Genomic DNA, 15,762 nt, shown 5'->3' with positions numbered 1-15,762 from the left:
TACTTTTAAATGAAATACATTAAAGTCTTGTATTACATATTTTAAAAAGTAACTAAATTGGTTACCTTTTAAGGAAAGTATTGTGTTGCGTTACATTTGTGTTACTTTTTTTTACTTTTACCGTGTGCATTACATCTTAAAAATGTTACAAATTTTTTGTTTTTAAGGAAATTAATCTGTTATGTTTATTTTGCATTATTTTCACTTTCAAAAGTATGCATTAAATCCTTGTGTTGCATTTTTAAAAAATAACTAAATGTATTGCCAGTTAGTTATAGTTACCAGTATAGTTACCAGTTAAACTGGGTATCGTGTCCGTGACATCGAATTTCGATTTAAGAGTTAAAGGGCTAGCATTGCACCAGACTCCCGTAAGCGGTTTCGTTTGAAAGTGTAGAATCTATATTTCATGCACATAGGCATCACTTTGGTTTTTATTCGACTGTATAAAAGTTATTTACACTTAAATACACAGTATTTTGGAGACCCGAGCTGGGTATTGAACATTGGTTCACTTTCATATTTTTCATATGACACATGTACAAGTTATAGCTCAAATGAAAGCTCTTGCCGGTGCTCATATAGTTCTAGCATTCTTTTTACTAAGTTATATTCACATATCAAACAGTTGTTGAATGAATCTCGGTGTTTCCATGGCGCAGAAGTGAAAACAATACATTTATGATCAATAAGCAGCCCCAGATAGCACAGACAGCTGTCATCTCTTACCTTATGCTGTGTGCTTCAGGGCCATTCTCCTCTGTTTTTGAGCTGATGTGCATAAGTAATCCTTTTATATGTCTGACGCGGTCCAAACACAGTGAATTATGTTTGATCAAACAAAAGAATAGTGAAATATGAAAACAATGATCAGTCTCTGTGGCTTGTACAGCACCTCTCATCAGTTGGAATGCAATAACTTTTGCATAGATTATGGTGGAGACATTTTTCTGTTTTTCTATGATTACAGACATGTGCAGGAACCACCAACATTAATTACAGCACGCTAGACCACACAGAACCTATACAACTGTGGCGACCCCTAATAAATAAAGGAAAATGAATGAATTTTAACAAAGAATTTAGCAATAAAAAAAATAGTAATAATAAATAGCAAGATAAGAATCATCAACTGTCCTAAAGAAATATGTTGTTTGTGACAGAGCAGGTCGGGATATTGTTCCTCTCATCAATCCGCAGGTTATTAACTCATGTTTCGTGCGTTTGATTATCTGTGTGTCCAGCTGTGTTTCTCATTTCAACCTGACACAAATATCTCCTCACCTTGTAAATTACACTGAGAGAGAGAGAGAGGTTTGAGGATCAATTTACTTTTATTACAATATACTTCAGCTACACATTTACACAATTACTAAACTTCAGAACATTAAAACAAGCTTTAAAATTTAAAATATACAGTTGAAGTCAGAATTATTAGCCCCCTTTGATCTTTTTTTCTTTTGTAAATATTTCCCAAATGATGTTTAACAGAGCAAGGGAATTTCCACAGCATGTCTGATAATATTTTTTCTTCTGGAGAAAGTCTTGTTTGTTTTATTTCAGCTAGAGTAAAAGCAGTTTTTAATTTTTTAAAAGCCATTTTAAGATCAATATTATTAGCCCTTTAAGCTATTTTTTATCGACTGTCTACAGAACAAACCATCATACAATAACTTGCCTAATTACCCTAACCTGCCTAGTTAACCTAAGTAGTTCAGCCTTTAAATGTCACTTTAAGCTGTGGTCACATTAGAGTTTGAGCATGCGATATTCTGTCGTGCGGCGCTGCGAAAAGAGGCAGGATTAAACAAGTTTATTAGACATTAAAAAGGCGAGCGATTGCTCCATGATTTAAATTTCTGCCCAGAGAGGTCATGTTTTGATCCTCGATTGGTCTCACGCAGTCAAGTGATGCAATTTCGCAGGTCAGAGTTCACCAAGCTTGAACTTTGCACCGCAGCAACCTGCGAAACTTGACGCATGACCCTGCGTTTCCGGTCTGACGCATTTGCATGCATATGAATGGAAGTCTATGAGAGGAAAAGCCCTGTGTGACCGCAGCTTGAAGCTGTACAGAAGTGTCTTGAAGAATATCAAGTCAAATATTATTTACTGTCATCATGGCAAAGATAAAATAAATCAGTTATTAGAGATGAGTTATTAACACTGTTATGATTAGAAATGTGCTGAAAATAAATCTGCTCTCCGTTAACAGAAATTGGGGAAAAAATAAACAGGGGGGGCGAATAATTCTGACTTCAACGGTAGTTCATCCTCAATAATTACTCAAAGCTCCTTTAAAACACCAAATTAATTCACTTTATACAAACACTTTAGCTTTGAATGAATTCACATACAAGATACAGAAAGGATTTTATTACTAAATATGAATGTTATAAAAATAATGTAACCAAATATTTATGATTGGATGGAGTCAAGATTTAATTTACAACTGGGAAGGGGGGGGGGGGTCGCCACAGCGGAATGAACCGCCAACTTATCCAGAAATTAGTTTTACAAATGCCCTTCCAGCCGCAACCCAGTACTGGGAAACACCCATACACATTTATTCACACACATTCATAAACTATGGCTAATTTCATTTCTTCATTTCCCCCATAGCGCATGTAACTGTGGGGGAAACCGGAGCACCCTGAGGAAACCCACAATAACACGGGGAGAGCATGCAAACTCCACACAGAAATGCCAACTGACCTAGCTGGGACTCGAACCAGAGACCTTCCTGCTGTGAGGCCACAGTGCTAACCACTGTGTCACCCTTAAATCTGAATCTGTAAAATGAAGCCTACTGTATGCAGTGCAGTTTGCAGTGACATGTATCTTGTATTTCCTACATGGAATAATAAATAAATGATGACGTATGAGATATTTATGCTTTCATGACGTCGATTTTAATAATGAAAGTTTTGGCATGGTTGTATTTTACTTTGAATTATCCTTAAGCCAGAGTTAGTATAGATCAGGCATGGCCAACCCTGTTCCTGGAGAGCCACCTTCCTGCAGATTTTAGTTGCTACCCATATCAAACACACCTGAACCAATTAATTATGACCTGAACACCACGTGATAATTACAGGCAGGTGTGTTTGATATGGGTTGCAACTGAAATCTGCAGGAAGGTGGCTCTCCGGGAACAGGGTTGGCCACCCCTGGTATAGATTATTTATTGCTAATATAATGAAACTTAAATTGTGTATGATTAGTGAATAAAATAATTAGATAATAAAAGCCCCGGCTGGGTCAGTTGGCGTTTCTGTGAGGAGTTTGCATGTTCTCCCTGCGTTCGCGTGGGTTTCCTTTGGGTGCTCCGATTTCCCCCACAGTCCAAAGACATGCGGTACAGGTGAATTGGGTGGGCTAAAATTGTCCTGAGTGTATGTGTGTGAATGAGTGTGTATGGATGTTTCACAGAGATAGGTTGCAGCTGGAAGGGCTTCCGCGTTGGATAAGTTAGGGGTTCATTCCGCTGTGGTGACCCCAGATTAATAAAGGGACTAAGCTGAAATGAAAATGAATGAATGAATGAATGAAAATTGACCGTAGGGTATGTGCGTGAATTAGAGTGTATGGATGTTTCCCAGTACTGGTTTGCAGCTGGAAGGCCATCCGCTGTGTAAAACATATGCTGGATAAGTTGGCGGTTCATTCCGCTGTGGTGACCCCAGATTAATAAAGGGAGGAAACTGAAAAGAAAATGAATGAATGATCTAAAACATCATTCAAAATGTGAGAAAAACCTATAAATGTAGGCTAAGAAAGTCCTTCAGCCAGGGTTGTTAATTATAAGTAACTCATAAAACTAAAATAAATAATAATACAATTTAAATAAAATGATATACCTTTATAAATGTTTAATTGGGCAGCGCGGTGGCACAGTAAGTAGCAGTTGCTTCGTAGCAAAAAAGGTCACTGGTTCGAGTCCCGGCTGGGTCAGTTGGCATTTCTGTGTGGAGTTTGCATGTTCTCCCCGTTGTTGCCGTGGGTTTCCTCTGGGTGCTCCGGTTTCCCCCACAGTCCAAACACATGTGGTACAGGTGAATTGGGTAGGCTAAACTCTCCATAGTGTATATGTGTAAATGAGTGTGTGGATGTTTCCCAGAGATGGGTTGCAGCTGGAAGGGCATTCACTGCGTAGAACACATGCTGGATAAGTTGGCGGTTCATTCCGCTGTGGCGACCCTGGATTAATAAAGGGACTAAGCCGAAAAGAAAATGAATGAATGAATATTTGTCATGTTTTTGTGTGCATTTTAGACAGTTTTTAGGAAATATTTACTTTTTATTTAGTCTTGAAAGTAAAATAAATAAAAGCTAAAATATTAATTAATTAAAAATGTGTAAACATATATATGTAAACATCAAATCTGTAAAATAAAATGATAGCAGAAAACATAAAATAAAAAACTGATACAATTAAATATATATATATATATATATATATATATATATATATATATATATATATATAGAGAGAGAGAGAGAGAGAGAGAGAGAGAGAGAGAGAGAGAAATGTATTTATAAAATGTAAAAATAAAATTTAACAAACAAAAATTTGATGATCCTAAAATTACTGTGAATAAAAAACACCTTTTCATCTTTAAAGCTTATCTTTAATCCTTTAATCAATAGTGTATTTTTATCCTGTGCTGTTTGGATGGAGAGAGTGAATCTCCTGCGCGAGTCCTGCTGCTTGAAGTCAGACGGTGGCAGGCGCGCGCACGTTTGTCTCGCTGTTTCTGCTGTTCTCTGCTGCCCTCGTGCGACTACAACCCGCATCACCCCTGCACTGTGGTCACTAAATTAGAGACCACACAATATATTCGATACAGCATATTACACAGATAACACACACGTGGCTTATTTAAATTTCGTTCTTGCTCAAGGAAAAATTAGTCCCTGACAGTGGAAGTACATAGAAGGTGTGTAATAATACGATATGTGATATTTAACAGTCTGATATGAATGCTTTACACAGTGTATGCCCTTCCAGCTTTAACCCGTTACTGGGAAACACCCATACACTCTTGCATTCACACACACACTCATACACTACGGCCAATTTAGCTTATATTTAATTCCCCTATAGCGCATGTGTTTGGATTGTTGGAGAGATCCAGAGCACTCGGAGAAAAGCCACGCCAACACGGAGAGAACATGCAAACTCCACACATGACAACTGGGCCAGAAGGTTGCTGGTTCGAGTCCCGGCTGTGTCAGTTGGCATTTCTGTGTGGAGTTTGCATGTTCTCCCCATGTTGGCGTGGGTTTCCTCCGGGTGCTCCGGTTTTCCCTACAGTCCAAACACATGCGCTATAGGTTATAAAACATATAGCATAAAACATCTGCTGGATAAGTTGGCGGTTCATTCCTCTGTGGTGATCCCTGATGATTAAAGGGCCTAAGCCGAAGGAAAATGATATGTACTTCACGGTAAAATAATCCTGGTTGCCATAAATTCTTAAGCTGAATCAAATTAACCCTATGAGTCCATTAAGCAGACATTAAGTTATGCTGAATTAAAACTGCTTGCGTAACTCATAATATTAATTTAGAACATGATTAATAAGTTAAAATGAAGTAAAAACATATGCTGTCATGACTAATTGATCATATAATTGTGTTTTACAGTGTGGGGCATACAGTTTAAGATAAATAATTCACCCTTTTGTGAACAATTTGTCTCATAATATTTAGATTCTGAAATATATATAATATATATAGTGGAGGATTTACTATTTTTGGGGCCCTAAGCAATTCCAGTTATAGGGCCCAAGTTCCAAAATGCATCCTTTCAACTTTTTAAAATATTTATTTATTTATTTTTTATATCACTCACATCTTCTTTTCGACATTTTAAATAATGCAACCTCTACATTTTAAATGAGATCAGTTTTCCTAAAATAAACTTACTACTAAAATTAATAAAACATTTTTTTTTTTTTTTTAGAATTTTGACCACTGGACTGCTCCATGATGGATATTTTATTTTGTAATATTATTATTATTACATAGCAATACAATATTATATTAGAATTATATTAGATTGTCTTAAATAATATTCAATGACGTTAAAATTGTATTTGTTTAACTCTCACCTCACAAAATGTTGTAGAAAACGATGTTATATATAGGTGTAATTTATACTTCTAGATATTTATTGGGGCCACTTATTGGTTAAAATCGCCCCTATATATACAGTTGAAGTCAGAATTATTAGCCCCCCTGAAATATCAGACCGCTTGTTTATTTTTTCCCCAATTTCTGTTAATGGAGAGCAGACTTTTTCAACACATTTCTGGACATAATAGTTTTAGTAACTCATCTCTAATAGCTGATTTATATTATCTTTGCCATGATGACAGTAAATAATATTTGACTAGATATTCTTCAAGACACTTTTATACAGCTTAAAGTGACATTTAAAGGCTTAACTAGGTTAACTAGGCAGGTTAGGGTAATTTGGTAAGTTATTGTATAATGACGGTTTGTTCTGTAGACCAGTGGTTCTCAAACTGTGGTACATGTTCCTCAAGTGGTACGCAGGCTTCCTTCTAGTGATATGTTGAGGAATCGCTGAATAAAACACTGAACACACTTTTAACCCTTTAACGCAATCATGTGATCAGGAAACTGATTTTAATAGGCTAAACTTTTTTTTCTTCATTTTTTTAATGTTTGTCGTGTATTTTTCCATTTAAGGTTATTTTTCTCCCCATATTTGTAATGGTTGTCATCTCGTATTTTTATATCCAAATGTTGACAGGTATGGTTTAATGACTTGCTTCTCTGACACACGTAGCCTACTCTAACGAGCAGTAAGCAGATGTAATTTCTAATTTAAATATGTAAATCCAATTCATATATTTAAAAATACAAGCTAAAGTTTACATTTCAAAGATATACAAATAAGTCATATATATACATGCAACATATATTTAAAAATGATCAAACAGAGTTCATGTATGAATATTATGACATACTGTATAACCTACGAGGTCCAAGAAACATTTTGAAATTAATAGGCTACTTTATGATAATGCTTTACATTTAAGTACAGCAGCTTTTTAAGAAGAGTGCCATTTTTAACTAAATTTTAAAATCCCATTTTAATTTAAACGTTGACATTTTATTTTTAATTTTTCAACTGTAAGTGTGTTATTGTTCAAACTATTTATTACATTTAAAGTGGCTGACAATAATTAATTTATTTCCCATATTCTGCTTAACAGAGAGAAGATTTGTTCAACACATTTCTAAACATAATAGTTTTAATACCTCATTTCTAATAACTGATTTATTTTATCTTTGTCATGATGACAGTAAATAATATTTGACTAGATATTTTTAAGACACTTCTATACAGCTTAAAGTGACATTTAAAGGCTGAACTAGGTTAATTAGGTTAACTAGGCAGGTTAGGGTAATTAGGCAAGTTATTGTATAACGATGGTTTGTTCTGTAGACTACTGGAAAAAATTTAGCTTAAAGAGGCTAATAATATTGACCTTAAAATGTTTTTTCTTTTTTAATTTAAAATTTTATTCTAGCTGAAATAAAACAAACAAAACTTTCTCCTGAATAAAAAATATTATCAGACACATTGTGAACATTTCCCTGCTCTATTAAATATTATTTGTAAAATATAAAAAAAGAGAAAAATACAATGGGGCTAATAATTCTGACTTCAACTGTATATATATATATATATATATATATATATATATATATATATATATATATATATATATATATTATTATTATTATTATTATCCACAGACCAGAACTGTTGTCCAATGACCTGACTAATTAACATAACTTGCTTAATTAACCTATTTCCTGGTTGCCTTCATTTTTTAAGCTGAATCAAATAACCTTATGAGTAATTGAATTTATATTATGTTAAACTGACTTAAAACAGCTTGCACAACTTATACAATTAAGGTTAACATGATTAACTTAATTTAACAAGTTACAATGAACTGAAAACACATGCTGTAATTGACCATATCATTTTTTACAGTGTAGTTAAGCCTTTAAATAGCACTTTAAGCTGTATACAAGCTGGAATATGATGTACTGTCATCATGGCCGATATACAAAAGAAATTACTTATTAAAAATTAATGACTTACATGTTGATACTAACAGCTAAGATTAGTGGAACCTTTAAAACGGGTGTAATGTTACAATTGAACTGAAATACGCACCTAATAAATCCAGTTAAGTAGATAAATAAACCCCGCTTCATTTCACCACACAGCTGTGTTTTCCTCTGCACGGTGACGTCAGCGAGCTCCCCGTTACGTCACCGCCCACGACTACGCGCAGGCAGTGTGTGGTGTTCGGCGTCTTCCCTCGCGCCCCACGCAGAATAACGGCACGACTAACGGTCATTAACGGTCATTAACGCTCACCGCGATGCTCACCGGGAGACTGAACGGCTGGCGTGTGTGTTACCGTGCGCATCCCCGCGAGGATGAGCCGCTGTAGCGCGTGCTGGAAGCCTTTTGTCTGCGGCGCGCTGAGACCGAAGAGGAGCGCGTGAAAGAATCCCCGGTAATGATGATGATGATGAATGTGACAGTAATGATGATGAAGGCGTCTCTGTGAACGGTCGGATCGCGGGACTGTGGCGGGATTTTGCGATGAGGATTGCGCGGCTGCTCCGGCAGAAAGGAGCGCACATGCTGCGGTGTCTGTGTGCGCAGAGAACCGAACCGAGCATCACCGACACCGGTGAGACACTGCAGACACACACACACACACACAGACACAGACACACACACACACACACACACACACACACACACACACACACACACACACACACGCTTATTCATATACACACAGACACACAAACACACTTATTTATACACACAGATATATATAGTCACATAGGCACACACACAGTCACACACATAGCCTCTCTCACACACAAACACAATTAATTATATATATTTTCACACACGTCTGAAAGGGAACATATACAACTTTTAAATTAATAAGATAATTATGAAATACAAAAAAACATAGATTTTTAACCTAAGTTGTCTTTTATCCCGCCTGGGCCAGTTGACATTTCTGGTTTTCCCCCCAGTCCAAAGACATGCGGTACAGGTGAATTTGATAAACTAAACTGGCTGTAGTGTATGAGTGTGTGTGTGAATGAGTGTTTATTATTCAAAAGAAGTTAATGATTCGCACTCAATTGCTTCATACTGTTTTTATTTTTACTTTTTCTTACATTTTACGGGTGATAACCGACCAACAGACGTTTCGGCACAAAGCCTTCCTCAGTGTGTAAAAGTAAAAATAAAAAAAATAAAAAATAAAAACAGTACAAAGCAATTGAGTGCGAATCATTACCTTCTTTTGAATAATAGTAACAATAAGATTAACGCACCAAACCAAAGAAGTAACTAAAAAACCGCAAGCGCGCAGGACAAACTTCAGTAACTGCATATGTGAATGAGTGTTTCCCAGCATGGTTTTCCCAACATTTGATTTGATTTGATTTCAGAAACATACCACAAAATGTTCCTGAAGTAATGTATTTTAAATTCGAAGAAATGCAGACAGCGCCCTCTAGGGGATTTGCCATCTGGAACATACAACAAACCGTCCCTAAAGTAACATGTTTCATATTCAAAGACAATTAGACGGCGCCCTCTAGTGGATATGCCATCTAAAACATACAACAAAACATCCCCAAAGTAACATATTTAAGATTAGAAGAAATGTAAACAGCGCTCTCTAGTGCATTTGCTATTAGAAATGTACAACAAAACATCCCCAAAGTAATGTATTTCACATTTGCAGAAATGTAGACAGGGCCCTCCTGTGGATTTGCCATCCAGAACATACAACCAAACATCCACAAAGTATTTCAGATTTGCAGTAATGTAGACAGCGCCCTCTAGTGGATTTGCCATCTGAAACATACTACAAACCGTCCCTAAAAAAACAAATTTCATATTGTAAGAAATTTAGACAGCGCCCTCTAGTGGATTTGCCATCAGAAACATTCAACAAAACGTCTCTAAAGTAGCATACGTTATATAAAAAAAAAAGTAGACCATGCCCTGTAGTGGATTTGGCATCTGAAACGTACATCAAAACATAGCTTAAGTAACATTTTCAGATTCAAAAAAATGTAGACTGTGCCCCCTAGTGGATTTGCCCTCCGAAATGTACAGCAAAACATCCCCAAAGTAAAGCATTTCAGAATTGCAGAAATATAGACAATATCTCTAGTGGATTTGCCATCAGAAACATACAACAAAACCTCCCTAAAGTAACGTGTTTCACATTCACAGAGAAGTAGACAGTGCCCTCTAGTGGATTTTTCATCTTAAATGTTTATCCAAACATACCCCAAGTAACATATTTTAGATTCATGAAAATGTAGACAGTGTCCTAGTGCAGTGGTTCTCAAACTTTTTTCACCAAGTACCACCTTAGAAAAAAATCGTCTCTCCAAGTACCACCTTACGACGCTATTTTTTAACCAGTATTAAAAAATAGCGTCGTAAGCCTAATTAAGCAGCTACAGGTGTGCACAGTTTTAAAACGATGCAGATTACTTCCTATTAGTAAGAATATGTATTATTGTCAGTCACTTTAAACATTTGAAATAGTCTGAACATTAACTGTGCTTGCAGATTAAAAAAAAAAAGTTTTAGTTAAAATGTGCTTTTAAAAGTTCATAAAAAATGGCGCTGTTCTTAAAAAGTAAAAAGAAAACTGCTGTACTTAAATCTAAAGTATTCATAGTAGCCTATTCATCAAAAGCTGGAGATGCTGCTTAGACCTTATAAATATAGGCTATATGTCATATTCCTACACTTTCAGACAAATCTTGAAATAAATGTTAAATGTACATGACAGGGTTCATACAGGCACAGCCTAATGAAAATCAATTCCAGCACCTATTTTTTTTCAAGACTGACATGCTATGTATTGAAGACCTGAAATGTATTCTCAGCAACCCATAAAACATTGCATAAGAATAGATACAAATAAAAACCATTAATAATAATATTTATTAATCATATATTAATAATATAATAAACCTGCACTAAGTGCTTGTGAAATCTTTTTTGTACTCAAGTAAAAATACTATTACACTGCTAAAATAACAAAGATTTTAGTAAATAATACTAATATTAGGTATACAAATTACTCTTTTAAAAAGTACTAGTTGGTTACTTTTGAAAAAAAAATCTGATTTTCATAATGAAATCACTTTTTTTTAAGTGTAAACCTGATTTAATGGTTTGATTGCTTACATCCCAAAGCTAGATGTATAATTTGCACTAACAAAGGAAGTATAGTCAATTTTTCCTTTCATGACAATTAATCTTTTTCAATAGCACTGGTAAAACTACCAAATAATCTTTAAGGCCATAGAGACACTTTTTGCCCATTTTTAAAAATATATATTTTTAAGCTTTGAAAGGTTAAATTTAAGTATATGGTAAAAAGATTTAAATTTAGCATTTTATTTACATATTTTACACTATTTTATTTACAATATGGCAAATTTGTTTCTTAAATAGCTGTACATCACATGTAGATTTTATTTTACACTTGATCTTAATCTAAAATAGAAACGTAAAAAAAATACAAGTACACTGTCAGTAAAAAAAATAAAACAAATGACTTCATTTTACTTGAGGTATTTGAAATATGACGACACTACATTTATCAAAGCAGTGCTTTAAGAGCCTTATTGTAAATTGTGATAAATAAACAATAAGTAGGCTAACAATGGATTGCTTTGACCTGTAATGCTTTAGGACAGATCAGAATACAGCTAAATGTATAAATCACACAAATACCTCACCCAGAAACATTTCCAGCATAATTATTTTGTCGTAAAGAAATAAAAAATGTTCCACCTTTGCTAAAAGTAAGTTTCACTTCACAACACAGCCAAATAAGAAGACCATTAGCATTGTCATCGATCATGTATCAATCTATTTCTAAATATTTGATAACTTTGATACTTTTGACTAAATTTAGTCAAGGAGCAAAGATAAATAATGTCTACTTTAATAGTGGAGAGATCGCGATTGTATTCAGTCTGAGCACACAGGCGATCATGAGAGGACTTGCAGTTAATTTGAAAAAAAGCCTATTTAAGAGCTCGCATATCTGTTTTAGCGATTTGCGTACATGAATGCGCTCTTGTGTTAAAATAAAGCACTCGCCGCATTTCCAGAAATGAGTTATTGCGCAATACCTTCATTCCCGCGCCGCCATTCAGAATGTATTTGGAGGAGTGACAGGTCAGAGGCGAGAGACTGGCTGTCGGAGAGCGAAACGTGTATGAAGATCATCAAATAGGCAGGAAATATGTCCGCAGTTTAATTACTCTGCTAGACATCTCTGTAGTGAAAACATCCGAGAAGCATTATTCCAACAAAACATTTGTTTTTAAGTTGTTTTTTCTGTATTTGCAACACAGAAAGCCTTTGTCCCGCCCTTACGTTTCACGCAACTAGACAAGGTCGACTGTGATTGGCCACTTTTCATGTCAGTCAAATCACGCTTCAGAATCAATTCTTGAACTTCGGAAACTGATTTTCAGCAGCTTATGACACAATGCACTAAAATAAACACTCCAAGCACAGCGCTGTGATCGTACGCTTCACAAAACAGCCAATGCTGATTACATCAATGTTATATTACGCATTAAAGGATTAAAAGTGTTAATTGTTTCATTCATTATTCAGCGATTCCTCCGCGTACCACTAGGAGGAAGCCCGCGTACCACTAGTGGTACGCGTACCACAGTTTGAGAACCACTGTCCTAGTGGATTTACCATCAGAAACATACAATAAAACATCCCTAAAGTAACGTATTTTAGATTCACAGAAATGTAGACAGCGCCCTCTAGTGGATTTGCCATCAGAAACATTCAACAAAACGTCTCTAAAGTAGCATATGTTATATATATATATATAAAAAAATAGACCATGTCCACTAGTGGATTTGGCATCTGAAACCTACATCAAAACATACCCCTAGTAACATTTCAGATTTAAAAGAAATGTAGGCAGCACCCCCTAGTGGATTTGTCATCCGAAAACGTATAGCAAAACATCCCCAAAGTAACTTATTTCAGATTTGCAGAAATGTAGACAGCGCACTATAATGGATTACCTATTAGAAATGTATAACAAAACATCCCCAAAGTAATGAATTTCAGATTTGCAGAAATGTAGACAGCGCCCTCTAGTGGATCTGCCATCAGAAACGCACAACAAAACATCCGCAAAGTATTTTAGATTTCCATTAATGTGGACAGCGCCCTCTAGTGTATTTGCCATCCAAAATGTACAACAAAACATCCCTAAAGTAACGTATTTAAAAGTCGAAGAAATATAGTAAGCGCCCTTTAGTGGATCTGCCGTCAGAAACATACAACAAAACCCCCCTAAAGTATTGTGTTTCACATTCACAGAGAAGTAGACGGTGCCCTCAAGTAGATTTGTCATCTTAAATGTATATCAAAACATCCCCAAAGTAATGAATTTAAGATTCAAAGAATTGTAGACAGCGCTCTCTAGTGGAATTGCCATCTGAAAAGTAAAACAAAATGTCCCTAAAGTATTGTTTTTTATATTCTATAATATTTATGTCAGTGTATGTTACGTGTTTAAGTTATTAAAATATTAAATGAATGAAATGTAACAATCAGTGAGACTAATGATGCTGGATGAATAATGAGAAGACACAACCGCTTGTTAAGTGAAATATATACAGTTGAAGTCAGAATTATTAGCACCCCTGTTTATTTTTTTCCCCAATTTCTGTTCTGTTCTGGGAAGATTGTTTCAGCACATTTCTAAGCATAATAGTTTTAAAAACTTACTTCTAATAACTGATTTATTTTATCTTTGCCATGATGACAGTAAATAATATTTTACTAGATATTCTTCATGACACTTTTATACAGCTTAAAGTGAGATTTAAAGGCTTAACTAGGTTAATTAGGTTAACTAGGCAGGTTAGGGTAATTAGGCAAGTTATTGTATGACGATGGTTTGTTCTGTATATTATCGAAAAAAATATATAGCTTAAAGGGGCTAATAATTTTGTCCCAAAAATGGTGTTTAAAAAATTAATTACTGCTTTTATTCTAGCCAAAATAAAACAAATAAGACTTTCTCCAGAAGAAAAAATATTATCAGACATACTGTGAAGTAGAGTAAATAAGTATACTTATAATAAATATGTATAAAAATAAATAAGTATTTATTAAACAGAGAATGTCAAACAATGAATATAGAAAATGTAATTTTAAATAATCGGATTAAACAGAAAACAGGAGTGTTGCCAAAACAAAGAAATAAATAAAACAATATGATCTAACTAAGCCCCAACCCACTAAACTAACTAACCAAAGAAAAATGCAGAAACAAAATTTTAATCTTCAGCATATAGCTTAATTAAACTTTCTAACTACTTTAAAACATAATTACACATGTGGCAACACCTCCTTTACCCACTAACGCCCCATTCGCACGGGGCTTCGGCGTCATCGCTTGACTGAAGGCGTGTCTGAAGTTGGGGCTAAAGCTATCATCATAGCAGCATCAACTAATGAAATTCAGTCAGCAATAGGCCACTGTCTAGCAGGTGTATTTGCATACAGCGATCTGATTGGCTGACGCTTCCGTCGGCGCTTGAAAAGTTGAGATAATACCCAGCTTCTGCAGCGAGCAATGCCTTTGAAGCGGCGCTGACGGATCCACAATGCAGTTCGGCAACGCCTGACGTCACCCATTCAAAGTGAATGGGAAGCGTTGACACTGAAGCCCCATGTGAATGGGGCGTAACAAATAGGTAAACTAAGCTGCTCATATTACTAGAGTTCTCGTAAAGTACACACTGTTAGCCATTAGCATAACAAGATCTCATATAATCAAATTCTCATAAAGATCGTTCAACTTCGCAATAGATAATAAACAGAGCTGCACAAGCTTATCTAATAAATCAACCCCTAAATAAAGAGAAAACTAGAACACAGCAACAGCACTCAATCTAAGCAAAACACAAGTGAACAAGCACATATCAAACAGTTGTTGAATGAATCGCTGTGTTTCCAGAAGTGTAAACAATACATTTATAATCAATAAGCAGCCCCAGATAGCACAGACAGCTGTCATCTCTTACCTTATGCTGTGCGCTTCAGGGCCATTCTCCTCTGTTTTTGAGCTGATGTGCATAAGTAATCCTTTTATATGTCTGACGTGGTCCAAAAACAGTGAATTATGTTTGATCAAACAAAAGAATAGTGAAATATGAAAACAATGATCAGTCGCTGTGGCTTGTACAGCACCTCTCATCAGTTGGAATACAATAACTTTTGCAGAGATTATGGTGGAGACATTTTTCTTTTTTCCTATGATTACAGACATGTGCAGGAACCACCAAATTTAATTACAGCACGCTAGACCACACACAACCTAAAAGGTACACTCTCAAATTTGAGTTTATAAAAAAAAATACAAAAAGCGCCTCTTTTTTTAGGTGTTTACTATAACACAGACAACATATACAGATATTTTAAACACTCTCAATTGTATTTTATGAAAATTCAAAGGGTTTTCTTCAAAATGATTCCAAAGTTTTGCATTTACACCTCTGCATGTGAATTTAAGAAGCTTTTAAATTCGGGTAGGCAAAATCCAGGCGGAAATCCCAAAATAATAGCAGAGTTTAATTGGTTAA

General features: G+C 35.2%; 1 protein-coding gene and 1 long non-coding RNA gene across 4 annotated transcripts in view; both read left to right on the top strand.

The window, feature by feature from the left end:
* fgf12b (fibroblast growth factor 12b) overlaps positions 1 to 15,762 on the top strand; it is a 107,215-nt gene that overhangs the window by 38,214 nt on the left and 53,239 nt on the right. The window contains exon 1 of one of the 3 annotated variants that reach the window (XM_087283308.1): positions 8,351 to 8,756. The exons of the other annotated variants lie outside the window; for them this stretch is intronic. Within the exon in view, the coding sequence (XP_087139434.1) occupies positions 8,666 to 8,756 (91 nt within the window). The 5' untranslated portion in view covers positions 8,351 to 8,665. Of the gene's footprint in view, positions 1 to 8,350; positions 8,757 to 15,762 lie in introns of those variants that run through there. 3 annotated transcript variants of the gene reach the window in all.
* Positions 8,832 to 14,430, top strand: LOC147840720 (uncharacterized). Its single transcript, XR_015510043.1, has 4 exons — positions 8,832 to 9,600; positions 9,852 to 10,090; positions 10,337 to 10,439; positions 12,839 to 14,430. It is a non-coding gene; the product is annotated as an uncharacterized LOC147840720 (long non-coding RNA).

This window comes from Danio rerio, chromosome 15, assembly GCF_052040795.2.
Source record: "Danio rerio strain M-AB ecotype USA chromosome 15, GRCz13ab, whole genome shotgun sequence".
NCBI lineage: Eukaryota > Metazoa > Chordata > Actinopteri > Cypriniformes > Danionidae > Danio > Danio rerio.
Note: the sequence above shows the minus strand (reverse complement) of the source record. Positions and strands in the feature narration are given on the sequence as shown.